Below are 15,875 nucleotides of genomic sequence, written 5' to 3' on the forward strand. Positions count from 1 at the left end.
ACGGTCATTTCAGATGCCATCCATTTGCAGGCGCTGCCACTCCCTCGCAGGGATTCGAGAGTGAGCTTTAGATTCCTGTGGATGACAAGAAGAAAGACAAAGCAGCAGCCTTGGACCTTTCCTCCCTCTTCTTGTGTCAGCAAGGATCAAGCTGACATTTCAAATATGTGGTTTTCAGAGTTCTGTTGGGAGGTGATAGCGGAAGGTGGAGATTGCTGCTTATGGAATGTCGAATCTGTTTTTTGATCTGTTGGTGACTCCCTAATGGCATAAGAGTTATAGTGAAGATTTAATATCAGTACATAAACATTATATGTTAAAGATTTTTTTGTCACTCAGAATATTCATAATTCTTAGTTTTCATTTGTTTGCATGAAAACTAAGATGGTCCTAAGAAAGGAAGAATAGAGTCGGAGCCTGGGAAGGAAACATTTCTCTTCTCTATATGTAGAAGAGATCGGTGTTCCTCTAATACAGAGGAGTTTGGAGCAGGAGAGTCAGATTTTTATTCTGTGTGGGGAGGTGGATGAAAATAAAATGAGTTGTCTAGTATTTTGATTATTCCTTTTTTAAAAATGCGTTCTGCAGATACCTTGGTAAGTGACCACCTTGCAGCATGTTGAGTCAGGTCTGCCGCTCTGAGTTCCAGTCCTTCACCCAGCGTCTCCTGCCCTGGGTCCAATCCACAACGCTCTCGCTCTCCAGATCTCGTAGGTACCATAGGAAATATAAGTATGTGGGAGGTTTGGTCCAAGTGTGTTTCAAACAAGGTTTTAAAGAGGGGGAGAAATGTAATTTGGCAGAATTGGACAGAGGCAGTAAGCAAGGAAGCAGCCTACTGGTGAAATGTGTTTGTATTTATCAATAAAGTGAAATTCGGGGAGGAGATAGATAGATTTATGCCATAGATTATGGTAATGGTTTCATAAGTGTATACTTACCTGCTAACTCATCAAGTTGTGTACATTAATTTTGTATAGCTTTTGGTATGTCAAATAGATAACTCAAAATTTTAAAAAATTTTAAAAACTAAAGTGCTACCTTTATTTAATCCCCCCAGATTTTTTGCACACTATTTTGTTTGTTCCTTTTTTTGCAATTAAGTGTTTAATTTTTAGATAATTATAGAGTCATTTGCAGTTGTAAGAAGTAGTACAGAGAGATCCCTTATACCCTTTACCTAGTTATCCCAAGATCTCAGCCAGGATATTGACATGGATAGAGTCAAGATAGGATTTCCATCACTACAGGAGCCTTCAAGTTTCTCTTTTCTAGTCATCCTCTCCTTCCTGTCCCTAACGCCTGGCAACCTCTAATCTGTTCTCCATTTTTATAATTTTTAAGTGTTATATAAATGAAATCATACAGTATGTGACCTTTGGGGGTGACTTTTTTTACCCCGCATAAGTCTCTGGAGAGTCATCTAAGTTGTTGCGTGTATCGATTTGTTCATTTTTATTACTGAATAGTATTTAATGGCATGGGGGTACCACAGTTAGTATAACTATTCACCATTGAAGGACATCCAGTTGTTTAACATTTTTTGCCTGTTATGAATGAGGCTGCTGTGAACATTCGTGTACAGGATTTTGAGCACACATAGTTTTGGTTTTCTGGGATAAATGTTCAAAAGTTCAGTTTCTGGGTTGTTAGTTGCATGTGGTAGTTAGTTTTATAAGAAATTGCCAAACTGTTTTTGCAGAATGGCTGTACCACTTTACATTTATACCAGCAAGGTATGAGTGATCCACTTTGTCTTCATCCTCACCAGCATTTGATGTTGCCACTCTTTTTGATTTTATCCATTTTGATAGATATATAATGATATCTCACTGTGGGTTTAACTTCCTTTTCCCTAATGGCTAATGAGGGTATGCTTTTCATGTGCTTATTTGCTGTCTGTATATCCTTGTCAGTGAAATGTCATTTGTTCATTTTTAATTGGATTGTTTGGTTTTCTACTCTTGAACTTTGAGAGTTATTTAATGTCTTCTAGATACTAGTCCTTGATCAGATTTGTGGTTTGGGAGTATTTTCTCCCAGTTTGTAGCATGCCATTTCAGTCTCTTAACAGGGTCTTTCACAGAGGAAAGCTTTTCTTACTTTGGTGAGGTCCAGTTTATCAGTCTTTCACTTTATGGATTGTGCATGTGCAGTCAAGTCTAAGAACTCTTTGTATAGCCTTAGATCCTGAAGATTGTCTCCTGTGTTTTTTTCCTAAAAGTTTTGTAGTTTTACATTGAAGTCCATGATCCACTTTGAGTTAATATTTGTGTAAGGTGTGATGGTTAGGTCGAGGTTCATTTTTTTGCATATAGATGTCTAGTTCCAGCACCATTTGTTGAAAGGCTGTTTATGATGGTTTGAGTTGCCTATCTCCTTGATAACAGCTAAATGTTATCAGCAATCTATCCCAAACCCTTACTGCAAGAAGGCTTGCTTATCAGCTAATCAAGCTTATCATCATTGGAAAAACCTGTCTCTGTTCATGTAAAGAAGAGTGTAAAGTTTAAAAGTTCAGGGCCTGGAACTAGGTTCCCTGTGTTTGAAAACTCTCTCTGCTACTTACTTAATTACCACAGCTATGGATTTAGGTCACAATTCCATGAGTTGGCATTTTGGACCAGGCTCAGCTACACAGTGGTCCTTGTCAGCACTCACACTGGCTTAGGGTTGATTGTTGAGGGCCAGCAAGGAATCTGCTGGGATGATGGATCATCTCTGTTCCACATGGTCTCTCAACCTCCTGCAGGCTATCCATGGCTTCTTCACATGATGCTTCCCAAGAACAGGAAGCTTGGACGTGACAAGGTCTCTTAAGGCCTAAGCTGAGAATTTATACAGAGTTAGGCTTCTGCTACATTGGATTGGTCAAAGCAAATCATATGTCCAGCCCCTATTCAAGGAGTGGGAAAATAGACTCCACCTGTTGATGAGAGAAGCTTCAAGTATTGTGGCCATTTTTGCAATCTGGTAATGTTGGTAAGTTACTCAACTTCTCTGAGCCTCAGTTTCCTTATTTATAAAATGAGGCTACAAACATGAAAAGATGCTCAACATCACTAATTGTTAGAGAAATGCAAATCAAAACTACAATGAGGTATCAACTCACATGGTCAGAATGGCCATCATCAAAAAATCTACAAACAGTAAATGCTAGAGAGGCTGTGGAGAAGAAGGAACCTTCTTGCACTATTGGTGGGAATGTAAATTGATACAACCACTATGGAAAACAATATGGAGGTTCCTTAAAAAACTAAAAATAGAACTACCATATGACTCAGCAGTCTCACTACCAGGCATATACCCAGAGAACACCATCGTTCAAAAAGACATGAGCACCCCAATGTTCATAGCAGCACTATTTACAATAGCCAGGACATGGAAGCAACCTAAATGTCCACCAACAGAGGAATGAATAAAGAAGATGTGGCACAGATATACAATGCAATATTACTCGGCCATAAAAAGGAGTGAAGTTGGGTAATTTGTAGAGACGTGAATGGACCTAGAGTGTCACACAGAGTGAAGTAAGTCAGAAAGAGCAAAACAAATATCTCATATTAACGCATACATGTGAAATCTAGAAAAATGGTGTAGATGACCTTATTTGCAAAGCAGAAATACAGACACAGACGTAGAGAACACACATGTGGATACCAAGGGGGAAAGGGGTGGGGTGGGAGGAATTGAGAGATTGGGATTGGTGCATACACACTATTGTTACTATGTAAAAAATAGATAACTGATGGGAACATACTGTATAGCACAGGGAACTCTACTTAATGCGCTGTGGTGTCCTAAGTAGGAGGGAAGTCCAAAAGGGAGGGGATATCTGCATATGTATGGCTGATTCATTTTGCTGTGCAGGGGAAGCTAACACAGTATTGTAAAGCAACTATACTCCAATAAAAATTAATTGTAAAAAATAAAATAAAATGAGGCTAATAATAATAATAATAACTAACGCATAATAATATCTAACTCATGAGTCTTAACTCATGAGAGAGGATTCAGTAAGACAATGGCGACGACGACGATGCTCGTCACAGCTAACCCTGCTTTATAACACCAGCTGGTATTTATTGAATGTTTACCTCCTGCCACTCCCTGTTCATGCATTAACACATTTCATCCCCACAACCACCTTATGGGATAGGTGAGGTAACAACAAGTAAGTGAAGAAGTTGAGATTCCAGCCCAGGCAGTCTGATTCTAGAGCCTGCACTTGTCCTTTTGTATATCCTGTGCCTCTGTGTAAGGTGTATGAATAGTTCACCCAGTTCATGGAATATAGTAAATATTCAGTTTAGCATTTTTATTGTTGATATTATTGTTTATTCTCATTAGAACAAATAGGAAGGGAGATAGAAACCATGTCAGGGTCCCTTCCTATTCAGGCCTGGAACTCAGCCTTATTTATTACTGAGTATTAGGACTCTGATGCTGAAAAGCTAAAGGGCTTCTCCTCCCTTGGAGTGTGACCCATGGCTCTTTTGAGGAATATGGACAACTCCATCCTCCCAACACATGTGCATACACATATACTTCGGTATCCCCTCATCCTTGACAGGAGGAGATGGCTTTTCTTTGAGACTTAAAGCCTAAACTTTCCTTAGAAGATGGGAAGAGTTTATCCATCCAGAAGCCCTGAATTTTTCCTGACTAATCAGGGCCTTCTTGGTCCTTCATATGGACCCTAAAAAGTATAATACACTGCAGCACATAAAAAATGCCCTCAAGAAAGATAGGGTCAATCGAGGAGGGTGAAAGCACTGCTGAATAGGAAACCCAGAAAAGCCCTGGACCCCATAGAACTCTCCTTGGTGCAGAACCCACTGGATGTAACTGAGCTTTTACTTACTTAAAACATTGTTCAGGGACTTCCCTGATGGTCCAGTGGTTAAGATTCTGTGCTTCCAATGCAGGGGGCATGGGTTTGATCCCTGGTCAGGGAACTAAGATCCCACATGCTGCGTGGCCAAAAAAAACCCAACAAAACAAAACACCTTGTTCATAGACGCGGCCTCTTCTTGAACCTTATCAGCCCTGATCTGCTGTGACCCAGTTGCCTGCTGCCATAGTGACCCTTGACTGCCTGGCACCAAGCCATGCCACCCACCCTCCTCTGCTGATACGGGCTGTGGATCAGGAGTTTCATTCACGCTAACCTGTTAGAACTGACCTGCTTGCCACTACCTGTGTCCCTAAGGTGCCCTCTCAGGCCGCCCCATCCATACTCAGCACTTTTCCAGGCCAGGACATTTCCTACAGTGCACAGGATAGAAAAATGGCCAGCAGGCCTAGTTCTGACAGCTGTCAAAGAGATACATGATTCTTGGGTGCAGCTCTGAGCTCTGCATAAGCCACTGGTGATCCCAGGTCCTAACTCCAGGGGAGTAAGTCTCCTTCTGCCACCCCTCCCTCCATCAGGTCAGTGAGGCCAGAACTATTATGTATATAACTTTCAAGCTTAGACTTAGGTGTGTGCATTGCTTAGGATAATATCCCTGAAGACTGGGCCAGGTTACCTATATTAATGAACCAAATGAAGAAAGGGAGCTCGCCGTGGAACAGCTCCCACAACACACCATTCCTTTAGTCCCTGGGACTCCCCCAGCAGGAACAGGTCTAGCAGGGGTGCCCAGCCGCAGTTCTATCCCAGGTGATGGGCTTACTGCGCAGCTCTCTGCCGGGAACTGGACTGCAAGCCTGTTGTGAAAAAAGACCATATCATCTTTCTTGTACCTCCAACAGATTTGAAACATTGTTACTTAAAGAAATGGTTATTTAAGAAAGGCAACAAAAGACTCTTTATGACTTTATTTACAATGTTCCTTCTCAGATTTGTGTGTGAAGGAGGCAGAGAAGGAGGAGAACACACAGGGATCTTCTGATCCATGAGAATAGGATTCTGCCTGCTTTACCCACCATTTTTGTAGTGTAGACAGAGACAATGGATGCTCGATTACAGCTAGAGGAGTCAGTGGCCAGGAGATGGTGGCCCTGGGTAGAAATATTCTAAGAAATCTGTCTCTAAGTATAAAGGAAGGTGATAATGGTTGATTCAAGTGAAGGAAGTTACTCTGTAATAATAGAATTATAGAAGAATAGTCTGAAAGGTGGCTCAAAATGATTACTTTAGTAACTCATTCCAGTGTTCATTAATGTCTGTCGTGATCCATAGAGAACTATTTGTTGGAGAAGGCAGTCAGCAGGAAGAGGTGGGACCCACGAGAAGGGAAGAGGTTCAGTGCCTGACATTCAACTGTGACTGTTATATTTTCAGCTTTTTAATCAATTTTGGTTTTTTGTTTTGTTTTGGTGGGGGTTCTTTTGTTGTTTTTGTTTTTGTTTAGCTTTTTAGAAATCTTGTTCACTGTTACAAGAAAAAAGAATCAGGAAAGAATCAATTAGGGGCAGATGTCCAAAGGGATACAAAGAAGTATCTGACTCCAACATTACTTTTCCTTCAGAAAGCTATCCAGTTTCTTTTATCATTGTTACAGGCATCTGAATTCATGCTGCCATGTTAGAGAGAAAATTTATAGGGAGATTAGTTATGATTTTGTATTACTGATACCAGTTACTTTGCTCTATATTGTCTTAGCTAATCAGATGCACTTTTTTTTTTTTATAGTGGTGTGGTTTCTTTAAAAGCACACATATTTTTCTGATTAGGAAAGCAGTGAATTTTTACTGCATACATTTGGGAAATATAGGTAAGAATAAAGAAGAAAAATGTCACCCATAATCCCATCATGAGATAAAATATTAATACTTTTACTTATTTATCTTTTTCTATGCATTTAGACGTGTATGTGAAACTAACATATGAGCATTTTCCTATGTTATTAAAAATTCTAAAAATGTTAATTTAAATCTTTCTGCCTATTTTTGGACACTAACACTGCTTTTGATTTTTACTATTATAAATAACACTGATGAATAGCCTGCTGACAAATCTGTCTCCATCTCTGATTAGCTCCTTAGAATAAATTTCTGAACATGGAATTGCTGGATCAAAGATGTGAACATTTTTAAGACTTTTGATATATTTTGCCTATATGTCTTCAGGAAAGATTGTTTCATTTAAGTTCTTGACCAGCAGTGTTTGAGTGTACCTGTGACCTGTGTACTGAGTACAGACTCCACACAATACTAGAATAAAACATGCTACATGTTGCTTTTGATATACTGGTTTTACTCAGTTAAGAATAATAAAGCTATTTTTAGTGGCTAAACTGGTTACTGTTCTGCGTGCATATTTTCAATGAGAAATTATATTGTGTATTTTTCTCTTTTTTCTTGCATTTGACTTTGTTTGGGGGCCGCAGGTCGTGTCCAGCCTCCAGCCATCAGACATGTTCGTTCTTGGAGCAACATTCCCTTTATCACTGTACCCCTCAGTCGCACACATGGCAAGTCTTTTGCCCACCGCAGTGAGCTGAAGCATGCCAAGAGAATCGTGGTGAAACTCGGAAGTGCTGTGGTGACCCGAGGGGATGAATGTGGCCTGGCCCTGGGGCGCCTGGCATCTATTGTTGAGCAGGTAATTGCCAAGATGGAAAATTCAGCTGAACTAAAACAAAATATGCTTTTTAAGCTGTCATGTCATATTTCTCAGCTTGTAAAAATAATCCTGATTTGAGTACGATAGGTTTAACCCAGTCTGAAAACTCCATTTCCTGGTGAAGGTGCCACTGGGAGACAGCATCACAGGGCAAGCAACGGGAGTGTCAAGGAGTGGATTTGATTTCATGCAGTTCATCAGGCTTCTTAGTGAGAAGGAGCTGTGTATGTCAGTGATTCTTAATCCTGGCTGCACATTAGAATCACCTAAGGGGCCTTCCTTAGGTGCCTGGGCTTCACACTCAACCATTTAATAAATATCTCTGGGATGGGGTTCAAGCATCTGTGTTTTTAAAGTTCTCCAGGTGATTGGTATGTAGTCAGGGTTGAGTACCCAGATGGATTTATGTGAATATTGAGCTACTTTTTTTTCTGGTTTTGCTGAGCTTTTTCTTTTTTTAATTAGCCTAGTAATCTTGAAATAAGTATGAGCTATCATTGCAAAGATTTCACAAGTTCAGATATTTGAAAGGACTCACCAGACTCCACAGAGAATACCCATATAAGGTTTTCATTTAAAGGCAGAGGGATGCAAGGCCACAGGAGGGAGTAAGCAAGCATTGAGGGTCTGAAAGACATCCTGTGCACAAGCTTCCCCCCCCCCCACCCCCACCCCGGGCCTTTATTTGCACAGGGACCACACTGTCTCCAGATTGAATCACCACGATAGCTGTACAAAGAAACTTGGCTTTGGAAGGCCTCAGAGTTGAAGTTTTTGGTGGGAATTTTATGCCCCAGTGGCTGTGCAGTCAAACCAGGCTGACCACTGATAGTTTATCAGTAAAGAAACTGACCTTGGGGGTCAACATGGGAGTTTGGGACTTTAAACATCACATCACAAATCCCACTACCCTTATCTTTTTCAAGAGCAGGGATCAGCAAACTTTTTCTGTAAAAGGCCAGATACTAAATATGTTAGTCTCTGTAGGCCATACAGTTTCTGTCTTAAACTACTCAGCTACCATTGTAGCACAAAAGCAACCTTAGACAGTATGTAAATGAACAAGCATGGCCGTGTTCTGATAAAACTTTATTTTCGAAAACAGGCGCAGGTCAGATTTGACCTACAGGCCATAGTGTGCCAACCACTGACCAAGAGTCAAAAAAAGCAGACATCCAAGTATCCTGGAGATAAAGCTGGAGCTTTTCCATTCTCGCTGTAACTCAGCTCTATCTTCCATAGCCATGTTTTCAGTTTTAAAAAACAATTTTACTGGGAGTTAGTATTAGAAAACTACTAACTTAAATCTTGATGGAATTTTCTTCATATATTTTCTATATTAAGCAATTATTATCAAATCTGCCTTTCAGATCGAGTCCCTCAGATCAATGCAGTCTAGCAAATATTTATCAAAGGGCCACATTGTGAGGGCCTTAACAGACCTCTAACTGTTGTCTCTGCCCTGGGGGAACCAGAACTGGGACTCCCAAAATAATTAGGTGATTGTTCAAGGCAGATAATATCCAAATGAGAGGGCCCAAATGACAGTGACAGACAGGTCCAGAGGTGGGAAGGTCCAATGAGAGTGTAATCATTCTTGGAACTTCCTGGAGAGCTGAGACTCAGTGTGGGCCTTTGTGACTGGTAGGATTTGCACCAGCAGAGGGGAAATATTCCATGCTGCTAAGTGCACATTGTGAATGGTGCCCCTGGAATTGTGTAGCCTGGTGGTTCTGGGGATGGGAAGGCTCTACAAGTAGTTTCCAGATGGGAGACAAAAGCAGGAATGAGTATGGCCTGCTGATGGGCCAGGAAGGAGGTGAGCTTGAAAGCAGTGGTGGTGATCTCATCAGGGGAATTTATAATTCCATTAGGCAGGGCTTTGAAACCAGGTAGAGGAATTGGGGTTCAATCTAGAAGGAAGATTGAAGATTTTGAGCAAAGGAGAAACTTGATGAAAACAGTGGGGAGAACCTGGTAATGGTTTGCTTAGATTGCCAGCTCTCCTTCAAGGGACACCCATAGACCTTAAGGAATGGTTTTCTACATCAGGGCAGTACTAACATATGGAGTCAACTGTCTTGTCCAAGCCATCTGATCGTGTTAGATGGATTCAGGAGCTTACTTAAAAGAGTCTTCCATTGGCCAAAGATAGGACTATCTGAACATCAGTAATTTCTGCACTGAATTTAAACACATGAAATATGTTTAACTCTATGAATCACACACATGATATACTTAAAAAAATTCATTGGTCATCTTTGAAGGATTCTAGAGAACCTACTCATTTTGGAAACTGGTAAATAAAGGAAAAGAGACATGCATCTGTGCTGCCTTTCATGTACAAACCATACCTCAAGGTAACCAAATATTTAATGAAGGAAAGTTTCCCTTTATGGAAGTATTCCATCCTATAAATAAAGAAGAAATGAATGAATTAGAATATCAGCATTTTGTGGCCCCTAATGAATCTTGGCGATGATCATCAACAGTTACTGACATCACAGAAAGAAAGACATTCAGGCCTTATGTATCCCCTTGACGGACACCATGACCTATGAAGAATTCTTGACCAAAAAAATCAAGCCTTCATACCTAACAGCAGTTTGCAGGAAATAGAATACAGCATTAAATTACACCACAGGGACAGAAGCAGGAACGTCAAGGCTAAGAAACCCTAAAGGACAAATAACCCAGTTTCTTTAACAAAAAATTACAAGGGAAAAAATGATAGAGGGGAACCTATGGATTAAAAGTGAATTAAGAGACACAGACTAATTGCAATGTGTGGGTTTAATTTGAATCTTAATTTGAGCAAGCTGAAAAAATTGGGGGAATGTGAACACTGGATATTTGATATTAGGGAATTATTGAAATGTTTTAGATGGTGGTTTTGTGAATGTATGCATATACCCTGTGTTTTAGCAATTACTTTCTGAAATATTTACAGATGAGATAATGTGTCTGGAGCCTGGGATTTGTATTAAAATGATGGTGGAGCTATAAAAGGGTTATTGGAGAGTGAGAAATTGGCCATGAGAGATGGTCATTGAAGCTGAGTGATGAGTACATAGGGATTTATAATTCGATTCTTACCACTTTGGTTAAGTATGAAATTTTCTGTGATAAAAAACTGTTTTTTTTAGATCATGGTTTATCGTAGCTGTCTCTTGAGTTCCTGAACCAGGTTTTAGGGTTCAAGCATCAGGAGGAATGGACAGGTTAGGAATATTGAATCTTTGATTCTTTCATGTGGATCCGCCATAGGTGGGAAACAAAATGACCAAAACTGGTTCTAGGCAGACAGAGTGGAATAGCGTCAGCATCTGTCATTAGTCTAGCCAGAGGCAACCCATGAGAATCAGACGTGCCCCAGAAACAGCTTCATCTCCCCAGGTCATGGCTTAGAATTTGGGAAGCCATCTGCTAAGTTTATGTTGCAATTTCTGGCTCCAAACTTGTGTCCCAGGCTTTATTTCCTGATACAATTAGGCTTTCCATGTTAATAGTCTCCTCCACATATCTTCAAGTCCTGTGGTTGCCAAACCTGGCTACACACCAGAATCCCCTTATTAAAAATTTCTCATTTCTGTTTGCCGCCTACTTATCAGGTTTCAGGAAGCATGTGGGACTCTATTTTTACCAATCTGGGTGATTCTTCCAGAGCCAGCCCAGTGCTGGTCTGTAAACCAGCATTTGGGATCCTCTCATTAGTCCTTCCTACCTGAATCTCTTATGAGAGAGAAAAGAGATATTGCAGGGACATGTGCCTTTTCCTTCCTCAACATCAGGTGTCAGTACTACAGAATCAAGGCCGAGAGATGATGCTGGTGACCAGTGGAGCTGTAGCCTTTGGCAAGCAACGCCTGCGCCATGAGATCCTTCTGTCTCAGAGCGTGCGGCAGGCCCTGCACTCGGGACAAAACCAGCTGAAAGAGATGGTGAGTGCGGCTTCCCTACCCCCTATAAGGGGGTCCTCAGGCCTCTTCCCCTCACTCCCAACCACACCTTATTTGTTGGCATGTTACAGGCAATTCCAGTCTTAGAAGCCCGAGCCTGTGCAGCTGCCGGACAGAGTGGGCTGATGGCCTTGTATGAAGCCATGTTTACCCAGTACAGCATCTGTGCCGCCCAGGTGAGAGACTGACCTCCACAATGGGAGGTGTGGGACCTGTGAGGGTGATTCTCGTGGAGCAGAGTGATTTACGAACAGGGCTCTGGAGCCAGACTGCCAGGATACAGTCTCAGCTTCATCACTTGCTAGTTGGGCCATCTGGAGAAAGTTTTTAAGCCTAACCTTTTCGTGCCTCAGTTTCCTCATCTGAAAAATGAGGATGTTATCAGTGTCTATTGCAGAGGGTTTTTGGAAGGGCCCAATGAGAAAATATATGAAAAGCATTTAGTATGTCTGGTACACAGTACTTTCTCAGTAAGCATTAGTGCTTGTTATTATATAAATAACTCTTAGGACTACTACAAGTACTGATGTTTCTTCCAAAGATAGAAAGGTTAGCTGTCTTTATTTCATTACCGTCTTTGACTTTAGCTGGCTTGTTTCTCTTTGCACCTGGTTGCCTTATATAATAGATATCTACTAAGCATTGAAGGGACATGCTGGTGGTTGGTTGGTTTTTAATTCATTTAGCAAATATCTATTGAGCACTATTGTGTACCAAGGAGTCTGTTAGACACTGGGGTTACTGCGGTGAACAAACCAGCCATGTTCCAGTCCTCATGGAACTTACAAATTTTTAGTGGCTACTCCCTAAATGTTCTAGAACCTTCTTTCTACATTATTTCTTTTTTACCTGAATTCCCAGAATTTTTTTCCAGTTATGTTTTTAACTAGTTATACAACTACACACTAAATAGAAACATCTAAGTATCACAAAACAACTGAAAAAACCTAACTCCCCAAGTTATTTTCAAATTTGCTACCTCTGAACCTATCATTTACACAGATGTTATTATATACAGATGATGTTATGTATACATCCTTTCAGGTCTGGCTCTTGCATTTCCTATCACTTTTTCTGTTTCTCCATCACTTTCAAGTTGTTATCCACAGTGATGTTCTGGTATTATACCAGAGTGTCCTTGAGGAAGGGAGCCAAAACAGAAAGGCATGGTCTTGTCCACTTTTGCTTGTGGCTGGGACCCCACTCTGTAATCTTAGATTTTTTCTTGGTTACATAAATGTAACGGAAATCTCAATTTTTGTCACCCTTTATTATCAGCTCTTTTTTCCTCCATAGTCCAATGACAGTTTTAGTCTTTAATTGTTTTTAAGCTCTTTATTGAATATAATTGCTTTATAGTGTTGTGACAGTTTTTGCTGTATTTAATTTTTTTAAAAGTGCCTGGAGCCAGGTGAGGAAACTTAGGTCCAGCAGCTATGCTTTTGTTTTGTTTTTTCCTAGGTATGATACTTTTTGAGGTTTTTTGTTTGTTTGTTTGTTTTAGTGAAAGTATCATTAAAAATATTGTACATCAGCCATTGTTTTTATTAATATTGATGTGAAAGAGCTCTGCGCCCTCCAGTTTCTAGCGAGTCTTCATCAGGGGTCCCTTCACTACCGCACTTTTACCTTCCCCATGACCTGATCTACAAGAAATCTTTACCCTTTGCAACTTATCCTATGGTTCCTGTTTTCTTTAGTAAGCCTGTCTTGAAGACCATTATCAGGGGCTTTTGAAAATCTCCCATAAGTTGTTTGTCAGGTTAAAGACTTAAACAAGGACAACAGCTATTTTTTTCTTCATAGAAATGATTTGCATCCTAACAGATTGCCCTTCTCCAAGCACATACTTTTCTCTCTGGTATCTGGTCTCCCACCTCTTGTTTGTTAAACTGTTTGAGCAGCAGGTATTTTCACTGGACCTTTATACCTCCTGCTTGCCTCTCCTACACACATGTGTTTACTTTTATTGTTTGACCTTCCACCACCAGGAGCAGAATCTATATATTCACCTCTGTCCCAGGCCTGTTTCCTACAGGACTAAAGTTTCTCAAAAGACATTCATGGTCTAACCCATTCCATGTTCCCCAACATTTTTTTTTTTTTTAAGAACTTTTATTGAGATACAGGTAACATACAATAAACTGCATATATTTAGAGTGTACAATTTGCTATCCCAGTATCCCAATTCATTCCCCCCCAACCCTCCTCACTTTCCCCACTTGGTGTCCATATGTTTGTTCTCTACACCTGTGTCTCTATTTGTGCCTTGCATTTCCTCTTTCATAGTTGTTAGCATTTGCCTTAGGTATTGAGGTGCTCCTGTATTGGGCACATATATATTTATAATTGTTATCTCCTCTTCTTGGATTGATCCCTTGACCTTTATGTAATGTCCTTTCTTGTCTCTTGTAACATTTTTTTATTTTAAAGTCTATTTTATCTGATATGAGTATTGCTACTCCAGCTTTCTTTTGATTTTCATTTGCATGGAATATCTTTTTCCATCCCCTCACTTTCAGTCTGTGTGTGTCCCTAGGTCTGAAGTGAGTGTCTTGTAAACAGCATATATATGGGTCTCGTTTTTGTATCCATTCAGCCAGTCTGTGTCTTCTGGTTGGTGCATTTAGTCCATTTACATTCAAGGTAATTATCAAGATGTATGTTCCTATTACCATTTTCTTAATTGTTTTGTTTTTGTTTCTGTAGGTCCTTTTCTTCTCATGTTTCCTGCTTAGAGAAGTTCCTTTAGCATTTGTTGTAGGGCTGGTTTGGTGGTTCTGAATTCTCTTAGCTGTTGCTTGTCTGTAAAGCTTTTGATTTCTCCGTCGAATCTGAATGAGATCCTTGCTGGGTAGAGTATTCTTGGTTGTAGGTTCTTCCCCTTTATCACTTGAAATATATCATGCCACTCCTTTCTGGCTTGCAGAGTTTCTGCTGAGAGATCAGCTGTTAACCTTATGGGAGTTCCCTTGTATGTTATTTGTCGTTTTTCCCTTGTTGCTTTTAATAACTTTTCTATGTCTTTCATGTTTGTCAATTTGACTACTATATGTCTTGGTGTGTTTCTCCTTGGGTTTATCCTGCCTGGGACTCTCTGTGCTTCCTGAACTTGGGTAGCTATATCCTTTCCCATGTTAGGGAAGTTTTCAACTATAATTTCTTCCAATATTTTCTTGGGTCCTTTCTCTCTCTCTTCTCCTTCTGGGACCCCTATAATGTGAATGTTGGTGCATTTAACATTGTCCCAGAGGTCTCTTAGGCTGTTTTCAGTTCTTTTCATTCTTTTTTCTTTATTCTTTTCAGCATCAGTGATTGTCACCATTCTGTCTTCCAGCTCACTTATTTGCTCTTCTGCCTCAGTTAATCTGCTATTGGTTCCTTCTAGTGTATTTTTTATTTTAGTTATTGTGTTGCATATCTCTGTTTGTTTGCTCTTTAATTCTTCTAGGTCTTTGGTAAACTTTTCAATCTTTGCATCCAGTCTTTTTTCAAAGTCCTGGATCATCTTCACCATGGTTATTCTGAATTCTTTTTCTGCAAGGGTGCCTATTTCCTCTTCATTTAGTTGTTTTTCTGGGGTTTTATCCTGTCCCTTCATCTGGTACAAAGTCCTCTGCTTTTTCATTTTCTCTGTCTTTTTGTGGCTGTGGTTTTCAGTGCCACAAGATGAAATACTGTTGATACTGCTTGATACTGCTGTCTGCCCTCTTGTGGAGGAAGCTATCTAGGAGTCTCCTGGTGCCTGATGGGAGGGACTGATGGTGGGTAGGGCTGGGTGGGCCGAGCTCAGTAAGACTTTAGTCCGATTTGGTGGGCGGAACTCAGTAAAACTTTAATCTGCTTGTCTGCCAATTGGTGGGGCTGTGTTCCCACCCTGGTGGTTGTTTTGCCTGAGGCCACCTAGCACTGGGGCCCACAGGCTCTTTGGTGGAGCTAATGGTGGACTCTGGGAGGGCTCACGCCAGTGAGAACTTCCCAGAACCCCTGCTGCCAGTGCCCCTGTCTCCTCGGTGAGCCACAGCCACCCCCCACCTCTGCAGGCAACCCCCCAACACCAGCAGGTAGGTCTGGTTCAGTCTCCTATGGGGTCACTGCTCCTTCCCCCTGGGTCCTGGTGAGCACACTTTTTTGTGTGCCCTCCAAGAGTGGAGTCTCTGTTTCCCCCAGTTCTGTGGAGGTCCTGCTATCAAATCCCGCTGGCTTTCAAAGTCTGATTCTCTGGGGATTCTTCCTCCCGTTGCTGGACTCCCAGGATGGGAAGCCTGATGTAGGGCTCAGAACCCTCTCTTTAGTGGATGGACTTCTTCAGTATAACTGTTCTCCAATTTGTGAGTCACCCA

General features: G+C 40.8%; 1 protein-coding gene across 4 annotated transcripts in view; it reads left to right on the forward strand.

The window, feature by feature from the left end:
• The window catches only part of ALDH18A1 (aldehyde dehydrogenase 18 family member A1), a 43,073-nt gene that overhangs the window by 2,507 nt on the left and 24,691 nt on the right, over positions 1-15,875 (forward strand). For all 4 annotated transcript variants that reach the window (XM_057736055.1, XM_057736054.1, XM_057736052.1 and 1 more), the window contains exons 2-5: positions 589-710; positions 7,338-7,552; positions 11,365-11,514; positions 11,604-11,708. In XM_057736055.1, the coding sequence (XP_057592038.1) occupies positions 617-710; positions 7,338-7,552; positions 11,365-11,514; positions 11,604-11,708 (564 nt within the window). In that variant the 5' untranslated portion in view covers positions 589-616. The remainder of the gene's footprint in view (positions 1-588; positions 711-7,337; positions 7,553-11,364; positions 11,515-11,603; positions 11,709-15,875) is intronic.

The sequence above is a fragment of the Hippopotamus amphibius genome, chromosome 5 (assembly GCF_030028045.1).
Source record: "Hippopotamus amphibius kiboko isolate mHipAmp2 chromosome 5, mHipAmp2.hap2, whole genome shotgun sequence".
Classification (NCBI taxonomy): Eukaryota; Metazoa; Chordata; class Mammalia; order Artiodactyla; family Hippopotamidae; genus Hippopotamus; species Hippopotamus amphibius.